Source organism: Larimichthys crocea, chromosome XI, assembly GCF_000972845.2.
Source record: "Larimichthys crocea isolate SSNF chromosome XI, L_crocea_2.0, whole genome shotgun sequence".
Classification (NCBI taxonomy): domain Eukaryota; kingdom Metazoa; phylum Chordata; class Actinopteri; family Sciaenidae; genus Larimichthys; species Larimichthys crocea.
The window spans coordinates 11,598,846-11,621,873 of NC_040021.1; the positions used below are offsets into that span (position 1 = coordinate 11,598,846).

A 23,028-nucleotide genomic window follows, 5' to 3' on the forward strand; every position below is an offset into this window, starting at 1 on the left:
GGATGTGTATGTGTCTCACGTGCTTTGACTGTTTACTGTTTCTGCAGGTTAGTACAGACCAACTAGGAGGATCCTGAACCGTCATTAATATTATAAATAACACATAAGGTTTTGTTTTACACATTTGAAAAGTTTTGTGTTTTGAGTATTACTACTACTACTGAAGTACTACTAGTACTGTTTCCCTGTCCTATTTGAATTTTATAGATATATCAGCTCTGATGCTTAGACAATATTCTTGGTGTTTACAGTGAAGACAAACGTGCATATCTATCCTTCTGTTCATTTATTATACTTGTGCATCTGGCATCTTCTTGACTTGTGACAGAGTGTGGTAGTTTTTATTTTACCAAACAAAAGCATCATTTATTTAACGTTTAAACTTTATAATTAGGAATATGAAACTGGCATTTAACCATCCCAGTCCTGTAGTAAGTACAGGACTGGGCTGTGACTGTCCCCTTGTGGGCAGAGCAGTGAACATCCTTTTAGGAGCTCACAGGTTGCTGACGCAGTGCTTTTGAGCAAGACAGTAAAGACTTAATGCTTTTCTGGATAGTTTGGAGAGACTGCAACAGATTAATAACTACAAACCTAAAAACATGAAACATTATTTCTGGGGACAGGAATTCAATTTTTTGTATTTAAAAACAAAAAATATAACTCGAATATTTCCATATGTTTAACCTAATAAAGTTTTAATATACATTATTTAGCTTTTTATACACGCTTATGGGCCAACATGCAGATTGATTGATGCTTTTCAACCAAAAATCATGTGTCAGTGACAATGAAGCAATTAATATTACAATTTACCTGGTAACAGCTGAGGTAAGCTCCTTATACATCCAGACACAGATACCTCCTCATCCTCACGACAACAGGATGAAGGATTAGACATTAACTGTGTCTTCTTGAATCCAACCTTTGCTCTAATAAAGAGGATGGATGGAGGAGCGGACAGACGCGCAGCCTGTTAACCACAGGAGGAGTTTTCTTTATTGACAACATGTTACAGGTCCGTCTGCCAGACGACACGGAGGAGCGCCGGGGCGAGACAAAAACCAGGAGTTTCCATCATCAGTAAGCCTTTATCATCTTAATGTTTTCTGTCTCTGCCGAGGTCATTTGCCTTTCTGTATCTGCATCTTTTTATGAGCGTATTTATTTCACACTGGACCGTTTTTTTTGGCCTGTAGCGATGACAGTGGTGCGTTTACTGCACCATCGCTTTCAACCCCCCCACAGCGCAGATGATGGCTCTTTACTGACGCTCATTTTTTTAATTTAATAATGCAGCTAAATAACGTGTGAGCATCTTATTCAGTGTCAGTGCATCAAATAGGTTCGATAACACATAGCGATCAGTAATTAAACCGTGGTGAGGGTATAGATCTGGGTCTGTAATTGTTTTACAAGATGTATTGATTTTCAGTGCTAATATGATAGATAGATAGATAGATAGATAGATAGATAGATAGATAGATAGATAGATAGATAGATAGATAGATAGATAGATCATGGTTGTAATGAATCACTAAGCTTTTTATGTATCAGGTCAAACTAAGCTTTATTTATAGTGTACAAGAGACTATAGAGAAATAAATAAGAAAATATTAACAATAAGACATATTTTCATCCATTCTCCCTCCCTTCGTGTCTCACAGGTGACTCAGGATCGACCGGCTCCTGTGTAAGATGGTCTTCTTGACCTGATTAACCATCAGGAGATGCTGCCTTCAGATGCTTGTGGAGAGCAAGTCAACACAGACGGCACCGCTCAACCTACTTTTTGAAGGATAGATGTAATTAGGAGTCTGATCTCAACAGAATTTTTTTATAGATGCAACATTTAATTGATTTAGTTTTACTTATTTATTAGTGGATGTTATGTTAAAATAAATAGGATCAGTCAATCTCACAGCTTCCTATGAACCTGTCTCTGCTTTTCTTTTGCCATTCAGAAGAGACATCCAGCTGAGAGGTGAAGGTGCCCCCGGAGGGAGAGCTATGGGCTGTGGGGGGAGCAGGACTGATGCTCTGGAGCCCCGTTACCTGGAGAGCTGGACCAAGGAGACGGAGTCGACGTGGCTGACCAGCACAGACACCGACATACCCCTGTCGTCCATCCAGAGCATCCCCTCTGAGAGCTCTGAGGCTGGCTTCACGTCCGAGAAAACGATTAGCCCAGGTTGGAACAATGAAATATGGTTCAGTGGACGGATGAATGAATACTTAATTGATCTCTTAATAGGAGCAGGCAGTCATTAAACTGCTGAAGAAATGAATAATACATTTGTGGTTGTATAAATTAGTGCTTAATTATATTCCCACTGAATACAGTATATTCTAATCTTAGTTTCTATACCATATGTTCACTTTCATCTCCTATTGCTGTTCATAGATGTCTTTTATCGCAAAATACCATACATTCAGTGAATGTCTATTTTTTCAGTGAGACTATTTTAAAGAAGTCTAATAATTGCTTTTATGATTTAGCATTGAGTGGTCCTTTCTTTACACCTCTAACATCAAAGTGAAGTGTGACATCCATACAATATGTTTTATTCAAAACTGCTTCTCCCTGCAGGAAAAAAAAAATCCTATAATTTTTACATTTTAAATGTCTGATTCAAAGAAGAAGCACAAGGAAAATTGAAATGAAGATAAAAAAAAACAGAGCAGGTGCCCTCATGCTGCAGTGAAGAATTAGGAGCCTCTAGAAACCTTTGTTCTTCTCGTTAGCAGCAGCACACAGCCCCAAAACAGCAAATCTGATCAGAATTGTGTTGTTCTTTGTTAATTCGGTTGCACTGAATTGTGTTTGCGTATTCTTTGAAGCCAGGAGGGAGATGAATCAGTAAACGGGCATAATAGGCTGCATCAAAAGCCACTGTGCTCAAACAGGACTTTGCTCTCATGGCAACAGATACAGCTGTTAGTGAAACGCAGGCTCGAGGAACCTTGATGTAATCGTAAAGACAAACCCAGTGAAGCTCCTCTGTGAAGAGAGAGAACAGATTTAGAATTGGACGAATTAATCAGCAGCTGGCAAATGTACATGTAACGTAACGTAAGATATGGTCATGTTTTCTAACACTAGAGTGCAGTTTCATTTAAAAAAAATTATATGTGTGTATGTACAATATGTGTTCAACATCATCTAGTGCACTTAACTGACACTTGACAGGTTAAGTGCACTGGATGTTTGCATGCTGCACAGCTTCAGAGTGGTAGTCACAGTGTTTTCCATTATTAATCACACTTTGCTGCTCCACACTGCATTAGTCACATTAGTTTAGTAGTGGCAGTAATGCACCTGTAAGCTATCTGTTTGCTCTGTCTGTGACTAATGCTGTATGAAAAATGACAAATTACCCACGTCTGCACTACACAAATCATAAATATTTTGATAATAGTGATATTGACAGGGCTGGAATACATGATTTATTTGTTATTTTGAGAAAGAAAATTACTTAAAGATGTCGCAGTAAGTTGAAAGCTGAAAGAGAACATTACAAATTATGTAAGTAAGAGTAAGAGTAACCCTGTCTCAGAAAGCATTAATATTTTCAGGTGTTTGCTCTCGAGATCCAGTGACTATTTGGCTATTATCAGTGTTTATTATTTACTGCATGTTCACAAGTGGTTAGCACTGTTGCCTCACAGCAAGAAGTTTTGTGGTTTGAACCCAGGCTGGGGCCTTTCTGTGCATTTTCTCTGACGGGTACTCCGACTTCCTCCCATACCGTAAAGACATGCACTTAACAGGTTAATTGGTGACTCCATGAATTTGAGTGTGAATGGTTGTTTGGCTCTATGTGTCCTGTGATGAGCTGGCAACTTGTCCAGGGTATAACCCACCTCTCGCCTGAAGCAACCTGAGATGGGCTCTAGCCCCACCGTGACCCTGAATCTGATCTCGGAAACAGTTAATCTAATTTTTTCAACATGATTAGTATTATGGGTGAATATCTTAAGCTCCCTTCTATTATTTGTTTCTTTCTTTTTTACCTTCCTTTTTTATTTCTTTTATAAGAATTGTTGTACTTTACCATCTGTAGATAACTGCATGTAAAACATGTTATAACTCCATACTATAATGTTTCATACCTCAGCTTTTTGAATGTTAGGGTTAGGGGTTTTCTTGCTGTTTTAACCACACTGTTACATATGTGGCGCGTTTATAGGGACAAAGAGGATATGTTTGATCTACCAAGGATAGTTCTGTGTATTTTTGTGGCTAGTGTTCATCATGAAGTTATATTTGACCCTCTGCATTCATGTCTTTCATCCGCAAACTGAAAGTGCATCCAGGATTATAATGAAAGCTTGGTGAGATGGACGTGGTTTAGACGCTCTGTGGGACAAAGCTGAGGTTTTGTTTTGTTCCAGTTCCAGATTTCTTTGAGGACGGCCTCCCTCTCCCTGCTCAGGCTTACCTGAAAGTCTGTTCGGCTGTGTCAGAAGCCAGTCTGAACGACGTGAAGCCCAGCAGCCCCCCTGCCATACTGGGCTCTCCACCCAAGGAGGTGTCCTTGCCGTCATCTGGCACCACAGTGCAGCGCAGAAGTGTTCTACACACTGAAGAGATTGTAAGAGTCTCTCCTTCAGACATTTTTACGTGTACTCCAGGTCAATTTAGAATATTAAAAGAACTGTTTTTACTGTTATACATTTTTTTAATTTAGTAAAGTAATGGGCTCATTTTTGACCATATATATTCTGCTGATGTTGCATTCAGAGGTGATCAGAGAAGCCAACAGCAACTATTCTGATAATTCATTAATCACTTTACTAATCATTTTTCAGACAAAATGGCAGGACAATCGGATGTCGACCAAACAGGTCACCATCACGGTGACGCAGAGCATCCATCAGGTGGACAAGAACGGGAAGGTGAAGAAGTCCCTCACTACCTACGAGGTCATGAAACCTGTGGAAACCCTCAAACAGGTGGCCACACAAAACACTTGAGCGCAGGAGGAAGAAGCCAAAGAGAAATGAGGATAACTGTGAAATCAGTGAAGTGATCTGAAAAAATCTTTAAGGTCTGATGTCAGATGAACACATGTGACTTTGCTCCGAGACTTTTGAACTGTCATATTGAAAACATGGATCGTTTTTTTTTTACATAACAAAAAAGTTTAACTAGGCTGTATATTGCTTGTATGTAACACTGTAAGATGTATTTTATGGTGCCTGTTATAATAATAATATACACTGAAGACACTGACATGACAGGAATACAAAACATTTTGCAGTTTTAGACCAAAAATAGATGAATTCATAGTATATCACAGCAGACAGATGTTGGCACATCTTTCAGATTTTTTCAAGTGAACTGGCATCTAAAAAGCATTTTAAGATACTTTTAAAGAGAAATGTAAAGCTATTGCGGTATTATTTCACATTATTGAATATTCATGAATTAAAAATATTATATAGTTTTGTTATTTGACATTAATGTAGTTGCTGCTGTTCTACAATCTATATGGCTCAGGACACTGAAATTGATTATGATGATTGCACTGTTGATAGTGAAGCCAGGAGTTTGTGATGACAATGTAAACCGTCTAACTACATCGTGTTGTTTTGTACAATGCAGTGTTACATTTTCTTATCTAGTCGTTCGTGTTTTCTAATGAGAATAAATGAAAGAAAAACATCCACAGTCTTTTGTTTTAAATTGTTCATAAAAGCTGTATATCTTGGATAAAGGACAACGTTTTAAAGGGGCACTTTGAGGGACTGAGGTGACAAAAAACATAACACATGCACTTTTCTGGGATCATCACACGTCATATATAGCACGTAGAATTGTAGCATTTCCCTTGGCAGCTTGCATTTTTGAGCAATCAATGAACAACTGCACAGTTTCGAAGTCATCCTCAGCAGTCAGTCAGCGATTATAGCAGCAGTTCAGGGGTCAGCTTTGCGTCGACAGTGTGTGAATCTGGTTTTGATGGTCGTAATGTATTTGTCCTGATCTGAACGACGGCTCTTCCTTCTTCATCCACTCCTCGGCACAGAAGTCTGGGAAGAAGAAATCGATTTCTCTTTGTGCCGACTCAACAGAATCTGCAGAGAACGGAGATTAAAAATATGACAGTTTACTCTCTCATCAGCACTCTGGGCATAAAACTTTTAAGCTTGGCTTGAAACAGTCAGTTAAAGTGCAGTGTTCCTAAATTAACAGCTCTGTTCGATGTCACTCCCTTGTTCACTCTTTACTGCACCCTGAAGTTTACTGTGCAGGGCAGTAAATCGAGATTTCAGACAAGTATGAATCATCAGTTGGCGTCACCATTCACAGGCATATAGTCACACAATAACATTTTTTTTTATCTAATAAAAGCAGCACATTGAATTGTGTGGTTGTTTGTAGGAAGCAGTGTACAAGCCAATGGACGTGGCACTTTGTTAGTTCCACTTGAATGTCATCTTAATATAATTCAGCAAATTCATATTATTTATGACATAAATAATAAAAAAACTTTCAGAATTGTCAATGCTGTAAATTCAGTCCAGTTTCTTACTGAATGAACTGTAAAACAAATGACTGAGTGGATCAATTTTAAGACAAATTTTACAATGCACTATGATTCTTTTATTCAAATATGTCACAATGCATCCCTGAAGGATAATGTTACTATTTCTTCCCCATAATTCCACTGTTACAGCGATTGTATGGCAAATCTAAACCTGATAATTGCATCTGCATATGTGATCTGACATGCCTGGGTGCAGGACATGTTCCAAATCGACATATATAAACACATGACACTCAACATACTTCCTACCTGAGCCATGAGTCGTGTTTCGTGTGTCTGTGAGTCCAAACTGGCCCCTGATTGATGCGGGCGAGGTGTATCGGGCTCTGAACACTTTGGTCGGTCCCATCAGTTCTCTCCAGTGACGTATGGCGTCCTCTCTGGCTAAAATGTACGCTCGCATTGGACCACTGTGAGAAGGAATTCAACAATATAACAATTCAATCATATTCTGCTTTGTGCGGCTGTTTCATTTCAAACATTGGAGACCTTCAAACCCTGATAGCATCCAGTGAAAGGTTGCTGTAGCAACTACAGATACACTGCTGTGAGGACAAAAAATGTGATTACCGAAACCTTTTGCTATCCAGTGGGGGCATGTGGAGCTATTGTGAGCAGCCTAGATGTTTCAGACAATTGCTCCAGGGGTGCCGTGCTAAACATGGCTGTCCGCTGATAACTGAAACTCCCGTTGTGACATTTCAGGAAGTTATTTATGAAACAGGAGCAACCATCAGCCGTGGTGTGCTTTTTCTGTGTCAGCCCGAGGGGTTATGTGGTGTGGAGATTTTGTATTTTAAATACATCAGACAGAAAACAGCAAGTATCTAAATGCATCAAAGCATCAGTCAGTCATTCGACATTATCATGGTATCTGTGAGTGTCAGTGTGGAGGAGGCTTACCTTGACATGAATTCAACCAGCCTTTGGTAGAAGAATCGACCTAAGTTGCACAAAAAAGCAGTTTAAATATTTTTTAAACTCTAAAATCACTGTTTCGAACACTTTCTCCAGTGTCATTTGTTTGGTCACAACAGTTGAGCATTGAACACAGATGAGTTGCGTCCACACCTGAATGTTCGGAGTAAAACCTCTGTGAATCCTCTCTTGTCCACGCGAGGTCTTTGCGTCTAACAATCACAAAGTTGTTGTCCAGGATTCTCTGGTGAAGAGCCTGAAAGAAAGAAAATCACCGATGATCAATTAATGAACTATGTCGAAACATCTTTGGATTAAAATCACATGTTTCAAAACTAGATGGAAAACAGTAAGCATTTCAATAAACTTTATTTATTTATATAGTCTACCGGTATACCGCTGGCCAGAGGGATGATACTTACAGCCAATATTCTGATACAAAAGGTCATTCTTCTCCTTTTTATTAAGATGACAGCAGACATAAACTGGTTGAATTTATGTGTCTGTGAAACAGGTCCTTTCACTAATGGAATATTTGATTGATGCAGCTTTCATGACTTTGAGGCCTTGGGGTTTGTACATTTATCAACGGAGCTTCTACTTTCCTGTTTGATTTAAAGAGAGTTTAACAGGCTTAGGCAATGTCAATGAACAGGCTTAAATTTATGGTATAACTGACATTACATGTGATACAAAAGACATATAGTTCTATGTATATATAGTCTAGATGTAACTTATGACCCTCCTTAACGTTGCTTACATATTTTTGACATTGTGTATATTTGTATGTATATAGACAAACAAACACTCACACTAAAATTGACACTTACAGGCAATTTAGAGAATTTAACCTGCAACCTATGAACCTATGCATGCCTTTGGATTGTGGGAGGAAGCCAGAGTACACATGCAAACAGGGGGAGAACATGAAAGGCCCCAGCCGAGGTTCAAACAGTGGTGCAGTGGCCAGAAACCTTCTTGTGCCTCACTGCAAGAAGCTTCCTGGCTACTGCCGCCGTATGTGTAATATTTATATTCAGTGGACTGTTGGTTGTGTTGTGTGTAAATATTTTGTTTTGTGTATGTATAATAAAAATTAAGTTAATCCTGTTATACAGAAAGGTCAAAATAAATCTATACTGCTTGATGACAATGACATGACAGCAACTGCAGCAAAAGCAGCCCTTTGAAGTAAAAATACATGATTTAAACCGTTAAAGTAGAGCACCTGGATATGTTTGGAGACATCTGTTATGGAATTTTCTATCTTTAGGTTACACGGGGTCACGTGTGGGCCTTGAGGTCCTCGGCAGTAGTCACTGTTTGGCTTTGTTTGAGGACAGCAGGTGCCAGTCTATCTCAACACTGTGGTGACCCGGGTCGAAGGAACTGAAGGTTGCCTTCCTAGGCATAATAGATAGCTTGCCATTGATGTTCCAATTAACATTAACAGACAACAGTGTCTCCGGACTAGAATGTGCACTAACATAGGTAAATAGACTATTTGATTATTTCTGGGCGTATAGTATTTGTGGTGTTATCTGTAGGGGTTTAAAGTCTGACCACCAACATGAATGCGGCAGATTGTGAGACAGACTCAGGCACTTCTGACGTACTTTGAGAGTGTCTCCAATTCTCCTTGGCCAAGCGTCAATAAATAATACAGCGTAAGACATCAGAGGCTCCTCAGTTCAGCAATTTATCCACAACAATATTCTTATATAATACATGTTATGGAATTTTCTATCCTTAGGTTACACAAGGTCACATGTGGGCCTTGAGGTTCGAAGAGACCTATTGCTGCCTTCCTAGACATAATAGATAGCTTGCCGTTAATGTTTCTATTGACGTACAAAGACATCTGTGTCCTAAGACTAAAATATGTTGACAATAACACCTCCATGGGTAAAAACTCTTCTTTTCTTTGACTAATTCTAGGCGTACAGTATTTGTGGTGTTATCTTGGGGTTTAAAGTCTGTCTCCAATTCTCCTTGGCCAAGCATCAATAAATAATACAGCATAAGACATCAGAGGCTCCTGAACACTTTCTTCATCTGACCATTGACCTTTGACTTCAGCAATTTCTCCACAACAATATTCTTATATAATATATAATAAATGTTATGGAATTTTCTATCCTTAGGTTACACGAGGTCACATGTGGGCCTTGATGTCCTCGGCAGTATTAGTTGTTTGGCTTTGACCAGGTGCCAGTCTATCTCAACACTGTGGTGGCCAGGGTTGAAGAGACCTATTGCTGCCTCACTAGACATAATAGATAGCTTGCCGTTGACGGTAAACAGACATCTGTGTCTCCAGACTAGAATGTGTTGACAATAACACCTCCATGAGTAAAAACATTCTCTTTGACTAATTCTGGGCATATAGTATTTGTGGTGTTATCTTGGGGTTTAAAGTCTATCCACCAGGATGAGTTGGGCAGAATGTGAGACCGACTCAGGCACTTCTGATGAACTATGAGAGTGTCTCTAATTCTCCTTGATCAAGCGCCAATAAATAATACAGCATAAGACATCAGAGGCTCCTGAACACCTTCTTCCCTCCTGACCATTGACCTTTGACTTCAGCCATTTCTCCACAACAATATATAAATCAGGGACTTATGCTTTAACAGTGACAGACAGCAACCGTGAGGTGGTATTAGCTCTCACCTCTAACATCAGAGGATGAGCCACAGCATCTGGTTTGATGACCGCCAGGGTGAGCTGCAGCACTTTGGACAGACTGCGAGCTGTGAGCAACATGGTCTGTAGAAAAACAGTCAGTGTGAACGATATAAGCAGAAAAGATGAAGTATCTGAGCTGGTTTAAGCTCGGGAACATGCCCCGCAGCGTCAGTAATAAACATAATAAAGACACAAACCTCTGCTGTGACTTGTTCAGCTTGAAGAGGAGAGCAAAGCAGCTCCATGCGCCGCCATGTTGTGTCAAATATAAACCCCGTTGGTTTAATATGAAGCCTCCATTGTGTGTCTGCAAGTGCGAGTAGTTTGAATCTGATTTATGTGACTTTATATTGAAATTAACGTGATTTAAAATGTTGATATACTGTCTGAAGGACTCCTCGCACCGGCCAGCCCGGCTCTAAATACTGTCCCCCTAGAAACTGAAGCAGCACATCATGTTCCCACTGCGACAGTGACGCCCAGCTCAGCTCAGGTGATATTTACAGGTAAGATTAAAACGATTTAAAAAATATTTCTTGCAGTCAGTTAGAAGACTTGACGGGAGGAAGTGCATCTCTTCACCTTTGATTGGAAATAACCTGTTCATGTTGTGCATGTAGCATTATATTTATAGTTTGTTTACTATACATTATAAACTTTAGGCTACTAATAAACTAAAAAAAGGTTAACAAAAGTGTTTGGTCTGGCTCCAAACCCTTCAGGGCTGCAGTTCCTCAAATGGCCACTTGAGGCTGGCTAAAATATGTATATAGGTAGCCATGTTAAAATGTCCAACTTCACAGCAGAAATAAACATGTTTGCAGACTGGTACAAAAATCTGTTTTGGTCTCTACAGCTAATTTCCCCATTCATGACTGTACATCTGTGTCTCCAGACTAGAAAATGCTGACAATAACACCTCCATGGGTAAAAACTCTTCTTCTCTTTGACTAGTTCTTGGCGTATAGTATTTGTGGTGTTATCTTGGGGTTTAAAGTCTATCCACCAGGATGAGTTGGGCAGAATGTGAGACCAACTCAGGCACTTCTGATGAACTTTGAGAGTGTCTCTAATTCTCCTTGGCCAAGCGTCAATAAATAATACAGCATAAGACATCAGAAGCTCCTGAACACTTTCTTCCCTCCTGACCATTGACCATTGAGTTCAGCAGAGCACAGCAGAAATAAACATGTTTGCAGACTGGTACAAAAAACAGTTTTGGTCTCTATAGCTAATTTCCCCGTTCATGACTGTACTATGGGTGAACTTTTTCAGCGTGGCTGCTTTGACTGGTGCCGTTACAAATGGCTTGTCTGAGCACCCAGGCATCATTCGGCCTGTCTCAGGTCCACCAGTGATATCCGTCTTTGCCGTTTTTTAGAAGGGGGCCAGAGCATACTGACACTGACACTGAGTGTCACAACGGCTCTTCAGAAACCTTCGGGTGATGCATACGTTGTCCATGCTGTCAGTTGTCACAACATAAACAGCACTACTGGAGTCAACCAGGATTTGGTGCTTTGCACAATGACACTGCTGACAAGTCGATTTCTTCTTCCATGTGAATATTTGAATTTAAATCTTCAAGTTAAATGACAGTGTCCTACTTCACTGCACTGACCTGCTGACCGCTGCGATGTGACTGTTCAATAAATTAGAATAAATGAATACATTTGTGTGCATTATTCAATTCATGTCCAGGCCTCCATCCGTGTGTTTGTTCCTCAACCGTTTTAGAGTTTAAGGTAACTTTGGGACAGAAATCAAATAAAGACTAGATGCCATGACGTATCAGAATCACACAATAACACTGTATGTTTTTTCTAATTTAGAAACACAGTAGTAAAGTAATTGAGTATCAGCAGATATCAGCATAGTCCTGCCTTTACATCTGATGCAGCAGCCTTCTTTTGCTATGTGATATCATATTGGTTTATGCTTTCATTAATAACTGTGTCCAGGTTCAATGACTATGCAACTATGAAGAAACATTAATTGAATTGTTCTTTACTTATATCATCTGTAAATATCAAATGCATGTTCTCAGATTGTCTCATTAGGACATTGAGGTGAAGCTGCAAAGCTGTTACAAAGCAAACATACTGCTTTATCTAAATGGCAGTTCACATGTTTAAAACGGTAAGCTTTACAATATGAGTGGTTCATCATTCAATAGACGCTTTCTAGTAGCTGACACCGCTACGAGCAGTGACTGGAGCAAGGGAGATTTTTTGTACCCGTGGTATTTCATCAATGTGGGAGATCAGACATCCAGTATGAGTTACAAACACGGAGCACATTCCAGCAATGCAAAATGGCCACACCCTTGGAAACAGGAGGTTGTGTGTGTGCGTGCGTACGTGTATGTGTGTGTGTGCGTGCGTCCATGTGTGTGCGTTTTGACATTCACAGAGAGAGAATAGGAGGGAAGAAAGGGGGGATGGATGTCCCACATAGGTTTCTCCCACCTGCCCATGTCATGTGATTTGGGGTGACACCACAGCTGTTACCACCCATGAGGGGGATGGAGAGGACGAGAGGAGGTGTTGGATGGGTGAGGGGTTGAATGGAGCAGATTTCTGAAGCCAATGTATTTACAGTATATACAAACCTTGTACTAAGTCTTGTATTATTTACAATACGTCACTATTGATGGTGGAAGACTGGACTCAGATTTACTTAAGTAAAAGTGCTGTGTTAAGTCCTGCAGTCAAAAGTCAACTTCAGCTAAATATACTTGAAACATTGGAGGTAAAAGGACTCTTTTGTAGAAAATAGGCCTCTGTACATTTTATAATAAATGACATATTCATATTGTTGCGTCATGCAGCATTAGTTTCAATGACTTTATTGGTTTCCGAACCTAAGTTTTGGTTCCCTCTAAAGGGTCACAAGATGATTCTGAGGAGACATGAGATGATTAATAGCAGAGGAAAGAAGATACACAAATCTGTTTTTTTTCTGTTTGTTGTTTGTTTGTTGTTGTTTTTTTTTTGGACTTTTCTCCAATTTATTTCAAACTTTGGTGGAGCTGCTGTCAAGTCGCATGTCTGAAACACGACAAGGAGCTCAAGCTAGACCTGAGCTAGCTTTGTGTGGTCATAATGAACTGTAAGAACAGCTGTCAGATAAATGTAACGGACCAAAAAAGTACAACATGTCCTTCTGAACTGTTGTAATGTAATGAGTGTAGTAGTATAAAGTTGAAAAACCCACATGTATTTCAAAATTGTACTTAAATTCACTACTTTGGTAAATTAACTTAGTTACAACCCACCAATTCCTATATACAGTATAATATTGATTATTGTCAATTGTATTGTTTTGTATGATTTCATTTTAATAATTGGGATTGAATCTAGTATGAAAGTTCTGTAGAAAAGTAAAAAGAAAGTAAATGGTGTAGCTCTCTAATGTAGCTTTTGTGGTGCACATGATTGACAGAAGGTCAACAAATGGTTGATTATAACAACAGTTAGTCACTGACTGCTTCAGACAGACAGAACCCCATTGTCTTTCACGAGAGGACATGCAGGATGGTGATAATAACAAGAACGTTGAATGACAAGATACAATCCTGCCAAGATTACATCATGTATCATCGTCAAAGCTAAAAACATCAAGTATCAAGTGTTTTTTGGGTTTTTTTTTTTTTTTGCCTCAATTAGAATATTGTAGAGAGCTGACAGATGTTGGGACCATGTGGTCAACACCTCAAACCGACACCCATCCAAGAATGTTTTTTTTAATTTATTATTATTATTTCTTTTTGGGAAATGTAAGCCTTTATTACAGAGTTAACAGTAGAGAGATGGCAAGTAATGAGGAGAGAGCGGTGGGGAAGAACAAGAGGCGAAGGTTTCCAGCCAGACTTAAACTGGGAGCGCTGCAGTTCATGATGATCACTCAGCCACTGCAAGACTACTCATGTTTTTGATTGTTTTTTTTGGGTTTCCCAAAATTGGAGAAAAAAAAAACAAATTTTCTCACACACTTATGTTGGTGTCTAGCCATGGAGGTGGTATTGTGTACTATTGTTTTGGTAAAAGTAATTTTCATAGTAAGCTCTGTGGATCATACTGTAGTTATATATAAGTTATATGTATGTTTAAATGTAGATAAAGGAACAATACAGTTGAGTATATTTGGAGCTAATAAAATGCTGTATTGTTTTAACAGGATGAACAGGTTTCATGGTGGACAGCAGACAAAGTTGGACAGAACAGAGACCACCGTTGATCACTGCTGACTCTTGCTTTAAACATCCTCAGCTGGGCGGCTGATTCAGCTGATCCCGCTTGCTCTCTGCCCGCCATAAACCCCATCTCTGTTACATCTCGGCGTCACTACTGCTGCTGCTGACTGCTGCTGCTGCTGCTGCTGTTGCTGCTGCCGCCTCTCCTGCAGTTGTCGTTCCCCTTTTGGTGGGGAGTCGGGCAGCTGACTGACGACCCCCACAGGCACTTTGGGTGTCCATAGTCTATTCTACGTTAATTCATCCACCAGGAGCCACAGTAAAGGATCATGTAAAAATGTGCTCCATATGACGGGATTTTCCTGTGATAGCAAACTGAGGCTTGGAGAAAAGTTATATCATATAAAACTGTAACAGAAATGTATGTTGATAATAAGAGGAGACCTGAAATTATAGAAATATAACCACTCTGTGTGTTTTATTTGGTAAAACTTGATTTAACTTCTCCCATAGTTTTCTAAAACTTCCTAAAAGTGAACTCCTATGTAACAACAAAGAAGAAATGTTCTTTGAAAGGACTTTTTGGTCCTAATTGTAGAGAAAAGTCTTATTAAGTTGGTAGTCTTCCATTTAATTTGTTCATTGTAAGCGACACCACAGAAAATCAATATGGAAAATAAAGTTTTCAGTAATAAATGAATGCACACGGGCAAATTTTAGGTTGTTTTGGGTTTTAATGTAGCACTTAGATCAAGGGAAATCTTCTGGAAATCAAGAAAACTCAAAGAACTGAACTTTAAATAAATAATGACTGAATATAAATCAATAACTATTTACAAGAAACTTTTTCGGAAATTAGAGACCTGTAACATTAAGCGATGCAATATATTCTTACACAGTTTACCACACTATTTTTCTGCTGCATCATTTCTTTGAAATTTTTTTTATCGCTTGTATGAATTACTTTCTGCCCTTTCTGCCTTTGTTTGTGCTCGAACCCAAAGTCAAACTACTACTGCTACTTGTCCATATTATCAATGACTAGATAATTCAGTTTCCCCTGTGGTGCAAGGTATTAATGATCAGTGTTGCATTAAAATAATGTTTTAATTGTAAATTTATGAGAATGTTGTTGCGTTATCATTATGACACTCTGCTCACATCACACATTTTAAACAGATTTATACCTAACTTCATACTCTGGTTTGACCCATTTACTCCAGTGTACACTGATCTCCCACATTGCAGCTCACCTGTCACCGGGTCACTTAAAGGCCGCCTCACTATTACAACAGGGCCATTTAAAGGCGGGGAGGGGGGCCCAGTGTAACACCCAGAACCCTTTTATGTCCTAATTGTTTGATTGGTGAGAAACGTTGGTGATGTGTTTCCTGTCATGACACCTTTTGGGACTTCAGTAAGAGAGCAGAGCCAAATTAGGGTGCCATATTTTAAGAAATCTATTTATCTATGAATGAAAGTTCACCATAGTCATTAATATCCTGATGCTACCAATGTGGTATAAAATAACTATTTATTTAACTATATCCTATACTATACATACAGTTTTTTTGAGTTTGGAGTTTTCACATCAATCCTGACATGAGCTGTATCATTAGATTAAGTAGTTTTTGTAGTCCTTCATTCTCAGTGACCTCAAAGCATCCGTCTAAATCCTTCTGTCCCCTCCGTGAATCACGGGAGTGAGTTGTCTTCACCTCTCCATCACCTGTTCTTTCTTTTAGCCTAAATGCCGGTGACCTTTGACTTTTCTGCTCCATTGCTCCACAACACGGGACCAGACTCCCTGCAACAGCTGTGTCAACCTCAGCCCTGGCAACTGGCGTGCCCAGGGAAGGACAGAGAGTGGCATTAATGTCAGACCACATAATGAGTCAGCAACATGGCAACATCTTATCTTGTTTGAAGTATTGTTATCTTTTCTTTATTTTATTAAGATCTTAGACTTTACTTCCTCATAGTGTCAGATTTTTCTAAGAGCTGTAAGAAATACACATAATCACATAATCTTACAGTATATCTCACACATTTTTCATTTGAATTCATTGCAAATACTTTGAGATTTTATTTGTGAATGTAACCTGGCTCTCCAACATTTAAAAACTTAAAAATGTCAGTCATACTTTTACAGGATATTCTAGAAATAACACTGAATCAGACGGAAGATATTTTGTAAAAGATGAGTTACAAAGTTACGTTTCAAGTTGGATAAATGTAAGATTAACTCTCCACCTCCTGCAGAGTGTTTCCCCTCAGGAACACAGGGTTAATCTGTGAGGTTGTCCCATCCCGTGCATGCGGAGGACCTGGTCTGGTGTCAGCTGGCAGTTTATTTATACCAATAGAAATCCATGCTATCCACTTTTGAAGAAACTGCTCTGGGGTTAGTCAGCCTAACTCCTACCTGCTGTCCCGAGGGAAATTATTTCCTCCTGCCAAGAAAAGTGTGTTGTGACCTCCCCAGAAGCAGTGGGACGTTGGCAACAGGGTAGATGGGTATGACAGAGGGGAACAAAGTGATTAGCAAACGGGGGCCCCGGTATGTGAACATGGGTTAAAAATAACCTCACTGACCCAATTTGTAGATAACATGCAACACAACTGCTGAACTACTGCGCTGTCTTCTTCTCATTTAGGCTTAATTGTTCTTTTTAAAAAATGACTTGATGAGCTTGTAAAGGAGTGAAATCTTACACTGAATCTCACTCATGCATCAGATAATAAGAATATTTTGTGGGCTTCATTAGATCTATGAATAATCACCTGACTGATGAGTGAAACTCAAATAAATAAGACAGAAGAGGGGTTGACAGATGAAAGAAAAATCACAGAGTAAGATGAGAGCTTTTGCATGATGCATGATGAAAGAGAAGCAGATGATTAGATGAGCATCTGTTTGTTGGCAAATCCTCTCCCGGCGAGCCAGTATGTGACAGTGATCAGCTGTCCCGTTAAGAGGAACAGCAGGATTATGATTTGTGTCTTAACCATTGTGTCCGGTGTGAGCGACCAAGAATCCACTCAACAACAAAAGTTATCTGATATTCCTAGCACCCAGATATATCTGGCAAGGCCTTGGCGCATAGCTGACATTAGTGGAAATGTTGCATTTGTGATACACCCTGGCCTAGGGCCATGGGAAATATTGAACAACTGTCGAATTTAGACAACATCCTGTGGCGGAGAAAAACGGGAGCTACAAAGATGCGATGGGGTGGCTATTTGTGGACGGCGAGTGCCTCGAAAATAGCGAGACTATTAGGTTTCAATATAAGCCCCCCTCTCTGAGCTCGAGCTTTCTGTGAATGAGGCCCGGGTTCCTATCACACCCAACCCCAGCGCTGATTTTAGAACACAGGTGTTGACCTTAGTGGAGCGGCTTGTGCTTGCAGCAGAGGAAAATGAACCCCTGAGCTCGAGCCTGTTTGCCTCTACAGTATTGGTCACTGTGGTCACACAGGATGCTTCAAAGCAGTCATATATGGATCTACAGATTCTATATGATTACGTGGATGAAAATAAGAGCCAGTATGATGAAAGAAATCTGATTAAATGGTTGACGATGGCTGATGGGAAGTTGTTGCAATAGATGATTTGGTCACTTTCTGTTTTATCTGATAGAATTTCTGACATTTTCCAACAACAATCTTTATTTTTTCCTTCCCATAAATGTAGCTTCTGTTCCATTTAGTGTTGTTTTGTAAGTGTCATGGTGGCAGGATGGTCACCTTGTAGCCACTGGAGCATTTATTGCTTAGTTTTTATGGTGCCACAAGACCCATATAACTCATTCACACTCCTCACATGTCAGTGACTGTGCTTCATCAACAGAGGTTTACATTACAATTCATCTAAGCATTTACCACATTTGGTCGACTGTGTTTTCGTGATAATCACCTCAAGACATCATGTCATCACATAAAAACGGCTGTGACAACAGTGAGCGTCACTTTTTCCTATACTGTAAATCATACAATGAAACCAAAGTGAAGTGGAGAAACCAAACTGGGATGAAACTCAACCTTGGCTTCAGCTGTGACTCGTGGCCTGCTGTAACTGCTGTTCTGACTGTACCCCCAAACCTAATAAAACACGCCCATCGTGCAGTTGCTTCCTTGTTTCTCTGTATCCCTCTCTTTCTCCCTTTTTCTTTTTTTTTTCTCCAAAAAGGAGCCATTGACATTCGGTGTAAAATAGAGGCAGGGTGGGGTGGGGGCTGAACAGAGGAACGGCAGGGGTGTAGGGTGTCTCGAGCCCAGTGTGAACAGCTGAGAGGTGTGATTTCACAGGCTGGCTCCCCCCTGTCAGGGCCCTGATTGGGCCGGACAGGAGGCGCAGGAGAGGCCCGGGCTTCTAAAGGACACCAACAGGTGGGAGGCCGCTTTGGAGGGGGGCGCTCCTGGCGGGATAGAAAAGGCCGATCTGCAAGGCCTGTTGTGGGCACAATCCACCGGGCCAGATACGGAGGAGGATGGTTGATCGCAGGATAGCTGAGGCGAAGAGAGGAGAGAGGCAGGATGGAGTTGGGGAATGGTTCTCAGGAGGCTGAGGGGTAGTTTGGGAGCTTCAGGGACAAGAGTAAGTCTGAGAGTTAGGTCTTTTCTGACCAAGTGTTTTTGGTCATAGTCTTTGAGATTTAGATTTCTTCTTCTTGTAGGTAGCTTTTCTTTTTTGTTGGTTAATATAAATGGTTAATATTTAACATCAACAAATGAGCTTTTAACTGACAAGCTTTTCTGTTGGGTTCTTCCAGATTTAGAAGTTGCAGATGTATAGTATTTTTCAGTTTCCTTCATTCGCAGCACCATGTGAGTAAACTCAGGTGTCAAACCATTTGTTAAACGTTTTCTGTAAGTTTTACGATAGAAGAGGCACACCGTGGCAGAGCCTGACACCTCTGTCAGGTGAGGGGGGGTGGTAGCTGAGGTGTGATACAGGAAAGAATCAGGAAATTTGGTGACTTGACATGTGTCTCTCAAAGGAAGAAGGGCAAGTCTTTCTAATGACCATTTGGTTTCGGAGCTGGTTGACAGCAGTGGTTAGATTGATCAAGGAAGTCACCACGAGAAAGTATAACTGAACCCAACGTGGCCTCAAGCTCAGCTCCAGCTGCTCGCCACAAGATAACCACCACGAGAGGAGATGCAGCAGAATTCATTAAAGGTAAGTTTAAAAAAAACATTTTCAATGCATTCAAGCTCAGTTTTGTTTCAAACGTGCCCTTTTAACATACATTTCTTATCGTTTCTGCTCTTAAAACTGAGATATTTACACAGTTGTTGGGATCAAAATGACTTGGCATGGCATAATGTTTAGGAAAGAGCAAAGTTTTGACCTTTGAAAGAATTCGCCTTGCCCTCCAGAGTTATTTAAACACAAGAGAGTTAAGCATCATCACATTGGCATTACCCATCGAAGAGCTGCATGGGCTGGTATTTAGCTATATTCATTTTAAATATTTTAACACTTTTTGTCAGGGACAAACAAGTGTAGTTAACATTTTTATGGAAGGTCCTACTTTTTTTCTTGTATTAGAAGACAGGAAAACTTAGAAGAAAAAAACTTTAAATCAAAAATTCAACTTGAAATTTCCTCCTCTATCAACCCAACTGTGGCGCAGATGATCGAAGCCGCCGTCACGTGTCCTTCTTCGCTCGCTCTGTCACAGTTAACCATTGTTAAGCCGGCTTGTTCCTGCTACTCTGCAACTGTGACTATGAAAGGGTGCTTTGTGTCCGAGGAGCGTTGTATCCAGTTGTTGCCCCTTGTGAGGACATGCTTCCTTATATCCCCATATTAATACACCACTTATGGAATGTAAGGAAGTGTGTGGTTTCAAGGGGACATGAGCACCGACCACACTGGGAAAGACATCTCTGAGTTTGTTCTTTATTTAACAGTTTATAAAAGATGGAGCTCTCATTCAGTACAATTGTCTGAGTGTGCCTTTGTTTTATGACAAGGGAGGGGGATGTCAGGGTTCATGAGCATGTGTGTTTTTGTGTGTAAATGAGTGAGTCTGTGTGTGTGTGTGTGTGTGTGTGTGTGTGTGTGTGCGTGCGTGCGTGCGTGGCAGGACAACAGGTGAAAGGCCTGTTCCCTCCTCTCCTTCAGCTCAGGCACGTGTGCAGTTAGCATTACTCCCAGGGATCCGCTGATCGGGTCTCAGGGACTTCTTGAAAAATTCCTGCCCTGCCCCAACGGCTGACAGTCAAGGAGGATTGACAGACCACAGCTGTCACCCATTATAGCAACCACAGGAAGAGTGGAGGGAGGGAGGGAGGGGAGGGCAGAGATGTGGAGCTGTCACTGAGGGTGAAGGTTCACTCCTGTAGGCTGGATTTGGAAGGAAATAGGACGATGTCACTGGCTGTCAGGGTTCCCAAACCTCTAAATAGGAACTATCTGCTTGGTAACATGAAGATTTCTATGTTGTAACTATGCAGGATATGTGAGTAGTGATGATCTTTTTCTCTCTGTGTGTCATCAGGTAAGACCGAAGAGGACATGACGGCCTGACTGCTAGCAGATGATGCCCACCTTCTATTTCCGCTCGTTCTCATCTGTCATTTCCTTCTTTTTCTATGTCCTCTACCCCCTGTAACCTCCCCTCTGCATGCCCTCTCCTGCTTTCTCTCTCTTTCTTTCTTTCTCTCTCTCGATCTGCCTCTTGCAGCTGAAGCAACACACCTTGCTGTGGCTGGTCAAACGGAACCAAGTCAGGTGTTTCTGTGAGGTTTGGTCCCCTTCAACCAGCTACTGCGTCGTGAATTCAGTCAGCAGACACCGGCGTGGAATCAAAGACACAGTGGCGTTGCGGTGAATGCTGCATACTTTAGAGGTGGTCGTCTGTTGATAATGTTATTTCTTTTCTCTTTGGTGGTTTGATGTTTGTCTTTTCCTGTATGGCAATGAATGTTAATAAAAGATTACTGACAACATGCAGTGATGAATTAAAATTTCTTATCAATGTCTCAAATTAAAAAAGGACAAATTCATAGAGACATATTTCCAAATACAAAACTGGGTTTTTAATTTCTGATGAATCATAACATGTGGCCTAATTATATCTTGCATATAGTAGTAGTTATTGACATTTAAAGTATGATAAAAATTTTCATTGCACTGACAAAAGCTCAATTAAATAGGCTCAGCTAGAAACACTTCAACCAAGGAGTCTAACTTGACCTTTTTAAAGAGAGATGAGAGTCCATGAGACTCAGTAATTGTAATAATAATTATGTTATGATTACTTTTGTCAACCTGTAAGTGGTGTAGACTGAAGTCTTTGTCCTTTCTCTCAGTAAAGGCAGTATGAGCGTGCTGAAAGTGGAATTTCTCAGTGCAGAACTGAACATGAAGCGCTGAAAGTGGAATTTCTCAGTGCAGAACTGAACATGAAGCTAAATTTGAGAAAAGAAAAGTCTAATAAGAGCAAACTACTTTGTTATAAATGTTTAGTCTGATAAATACATCATGGGTAGCCATCTACAGGTTATGAAGACTGCAGAACAGCACACACGTAGTACAAAATACAAAAATGTAAATTACTTTGGCTATCGTTATTTCTATGCATGTATAGATGACACGCAAAATCTTGAATCTCCTAGAACAAATGTTTTGTCTGCTTTCATTCATTTGCTTGATTGTTGATTGCATATTATTTACATCAGTGTCCATTTCCATCTCATCATCTGACAGCACTGAGGATTTAAACCAGTGGATATAGTACAGTAATAACAATTGTGTTCATTTGTGATTTTGGTGATAATGTACCACTAACTTTTAACTGTTCCGTTAAAATAGAGAAGAAAGGGAGTCTTTGAAATCAGTTCAGCTTCTATATGTATAATAAAATACATGCTGTGTAATTTGTACTATGTGGTAATCATAACAGAGAATTAATGCCCTCTGACATCACAAAAAATGAAATTGAAATGTATAGCTTAGGTGGTGTTTGTAGTTCATAAAGACTGGGTCAGCGATCAGGGTTGAAGGCATTCAGCAGAAATCTGTTCAAAAATGATGATGGTACTGTGGATGATTTTTAAAAGTAACTTCTACACAAAAAGTCATTTTCTGATAGATGAATGTAAGTTGTGTGGAAAACTGAATCCTTATACCAAAAAACAGAAGTAAATACCGACCTGGCCTTGGTGAGATTGTGTATAATGCACAATAAAAGCTTTATAAACATCAGTTTATAAAAAAACATTTTGACATGAAAAAGTATGGTCAATGCAGGTGTTTCCAATGATAACTAACTATGGTTCAGCTCCATTTACTGCAGCCAAGGCTTTCTAGTGAGCCAGCATGCACCACAGCAGCACCCTGACTCTGTTTGACCTGAATGGAACGAGACCTTAACTAGTATCTTTGGTAACACCTGCGTTTATCTACTATTTCATGTCAAAATGGCTGCTGGGAAAAAGGTCTATTGTAAGTTAATTAAATCATATCATGTGGCAGTGGCTCAGTCTATAGAGACTTGGCTTGGAAACCGGAGGGTGGCCGGTTCAAATCCAGTATGGAAGGTGGACTGGAAGCTGGAGGGGTGCCAGCTCATCTTCTGGGCACTGCTGGGGTGCCCTTGAGCAAGGCACTAACTGCTCGCAGGGTGCTGCTTTGGGTGGCTGGCCATTACTTCCACCC

General features: G+C 40.2%; 2 protein-coding genes and 1 long non-coding RNA gene across 3 annotated transcripts; 2 read left to right on the top strand and 1 right to left on the bottom strand.

Annotated features, from left to right (window-relative positions):
* Positions 1-766: 766 nt before the first annotated feature.
* On the top strand, positions 767-4,993 carry baalcb (BAALC binder of MAP3K1 and KLF4 b). The gene is made up of 5 exons (XM_019266035.2): positions 767-1,083; positions 1,668-1,805; positions 1,965-2,191; positions 4,396-4,595; positions 4,813-4,993. The coding sequence occupies exons 3-5, from the start codon at positions 2,011-2,013 to the stop codon at positions 4,975-4,977; spliced, it is 546 nt and encodes a 181-aa protein (XP_019121580.1). The 5' UTR covers positions 767-1,083; positions 1,668-1,805; positions 1,965-2,010; the 3' UTR covers positions 4,978-4,993.
* Positions 4,994-5,033: 40 nt separating this feature from the next.
* nme6 (NME/NM23 nucleoside diphosphate kinase 6) lies at positions 5,034-10,587 on the bottom strand. Its single transcript, XM_010735258.3, has 6 exons — positions 10,358-10,587; positions 10,146-10,241; positions 7,626-7,728; positions 7,458-7,497; positions 6,804-6,964; positions 5,034-6,081 (listed from the first exon to the last, which is right to left on the bottom strand). The coding sequence occupies exons 1-6, from the start codon at positions 10,403-10,405 to the stop codon at positions 5,930-5,932; spliced, it is 600 nt and encodes a 199-aa protein (XP_010733560.1). The 5' UTR covers positions 10,406-10,587; the 3' UTR covers positions 5,034-5,929.
* Positions 10,588-18,573: 7,986 nt separating this feature from the next.
* LOC109140142 (uncharacterized) lies at positions 18,574-21,317 on the top strand. The gene is made up of 2 exons (XR_002042396.2): positions 18,574-19,539; positions 20,867-21,317. It is a non-coding gene; the product is annotated as an uncharacterized LOC109140142 (long non-coding RNA).
* Positions 21,318-23,028: the final 1,711 nt, after the last annotated feature.

Coding starts and splice junctions, on each gene's coding strand:
- nme6 (XM_010735258.3), bottom strand. CDS start 10,405: ATGGAGCTGCTTTGCTCTCCTCTTCAAGCTGAACAAGTCACAGCAGAG. Junction 7,498..7,625: donor GTTTTACTCCGAACATTCAG/GTGTGGACGCAA, acceptor TGTGCAACTTAG/GTCGATTCTTCTACCAAAGG. Junction 6,082..6,803: donor AAACACGACTCATGGCTCAG/GTAGGAAGTATG, acceptor CGTTCTCTGCAG/ATTCTGTTGAGTCGGCACAA.
- baalcb (XM_019266035.2), top strand. CDS start 2,011: ATGGGCTGTGGGGGGAGCAGGACTGATGCTCTGGAGCCCCGTTACCTG. Junction 2,192..4,395: donor CGAGAAAACGATTAGCCCAG/GTTGGAACAATG, acceptor GTTTTGTTCCAG/TTCCAGATTTCTTTGAGGAC. Junction 4,596..4,812: donor TTCTACACACTGAAGAGATT/GTAAGAGTCTCT, acceptor ATCATTTTTCAG/ACAAAATGGCAGGACAATCG.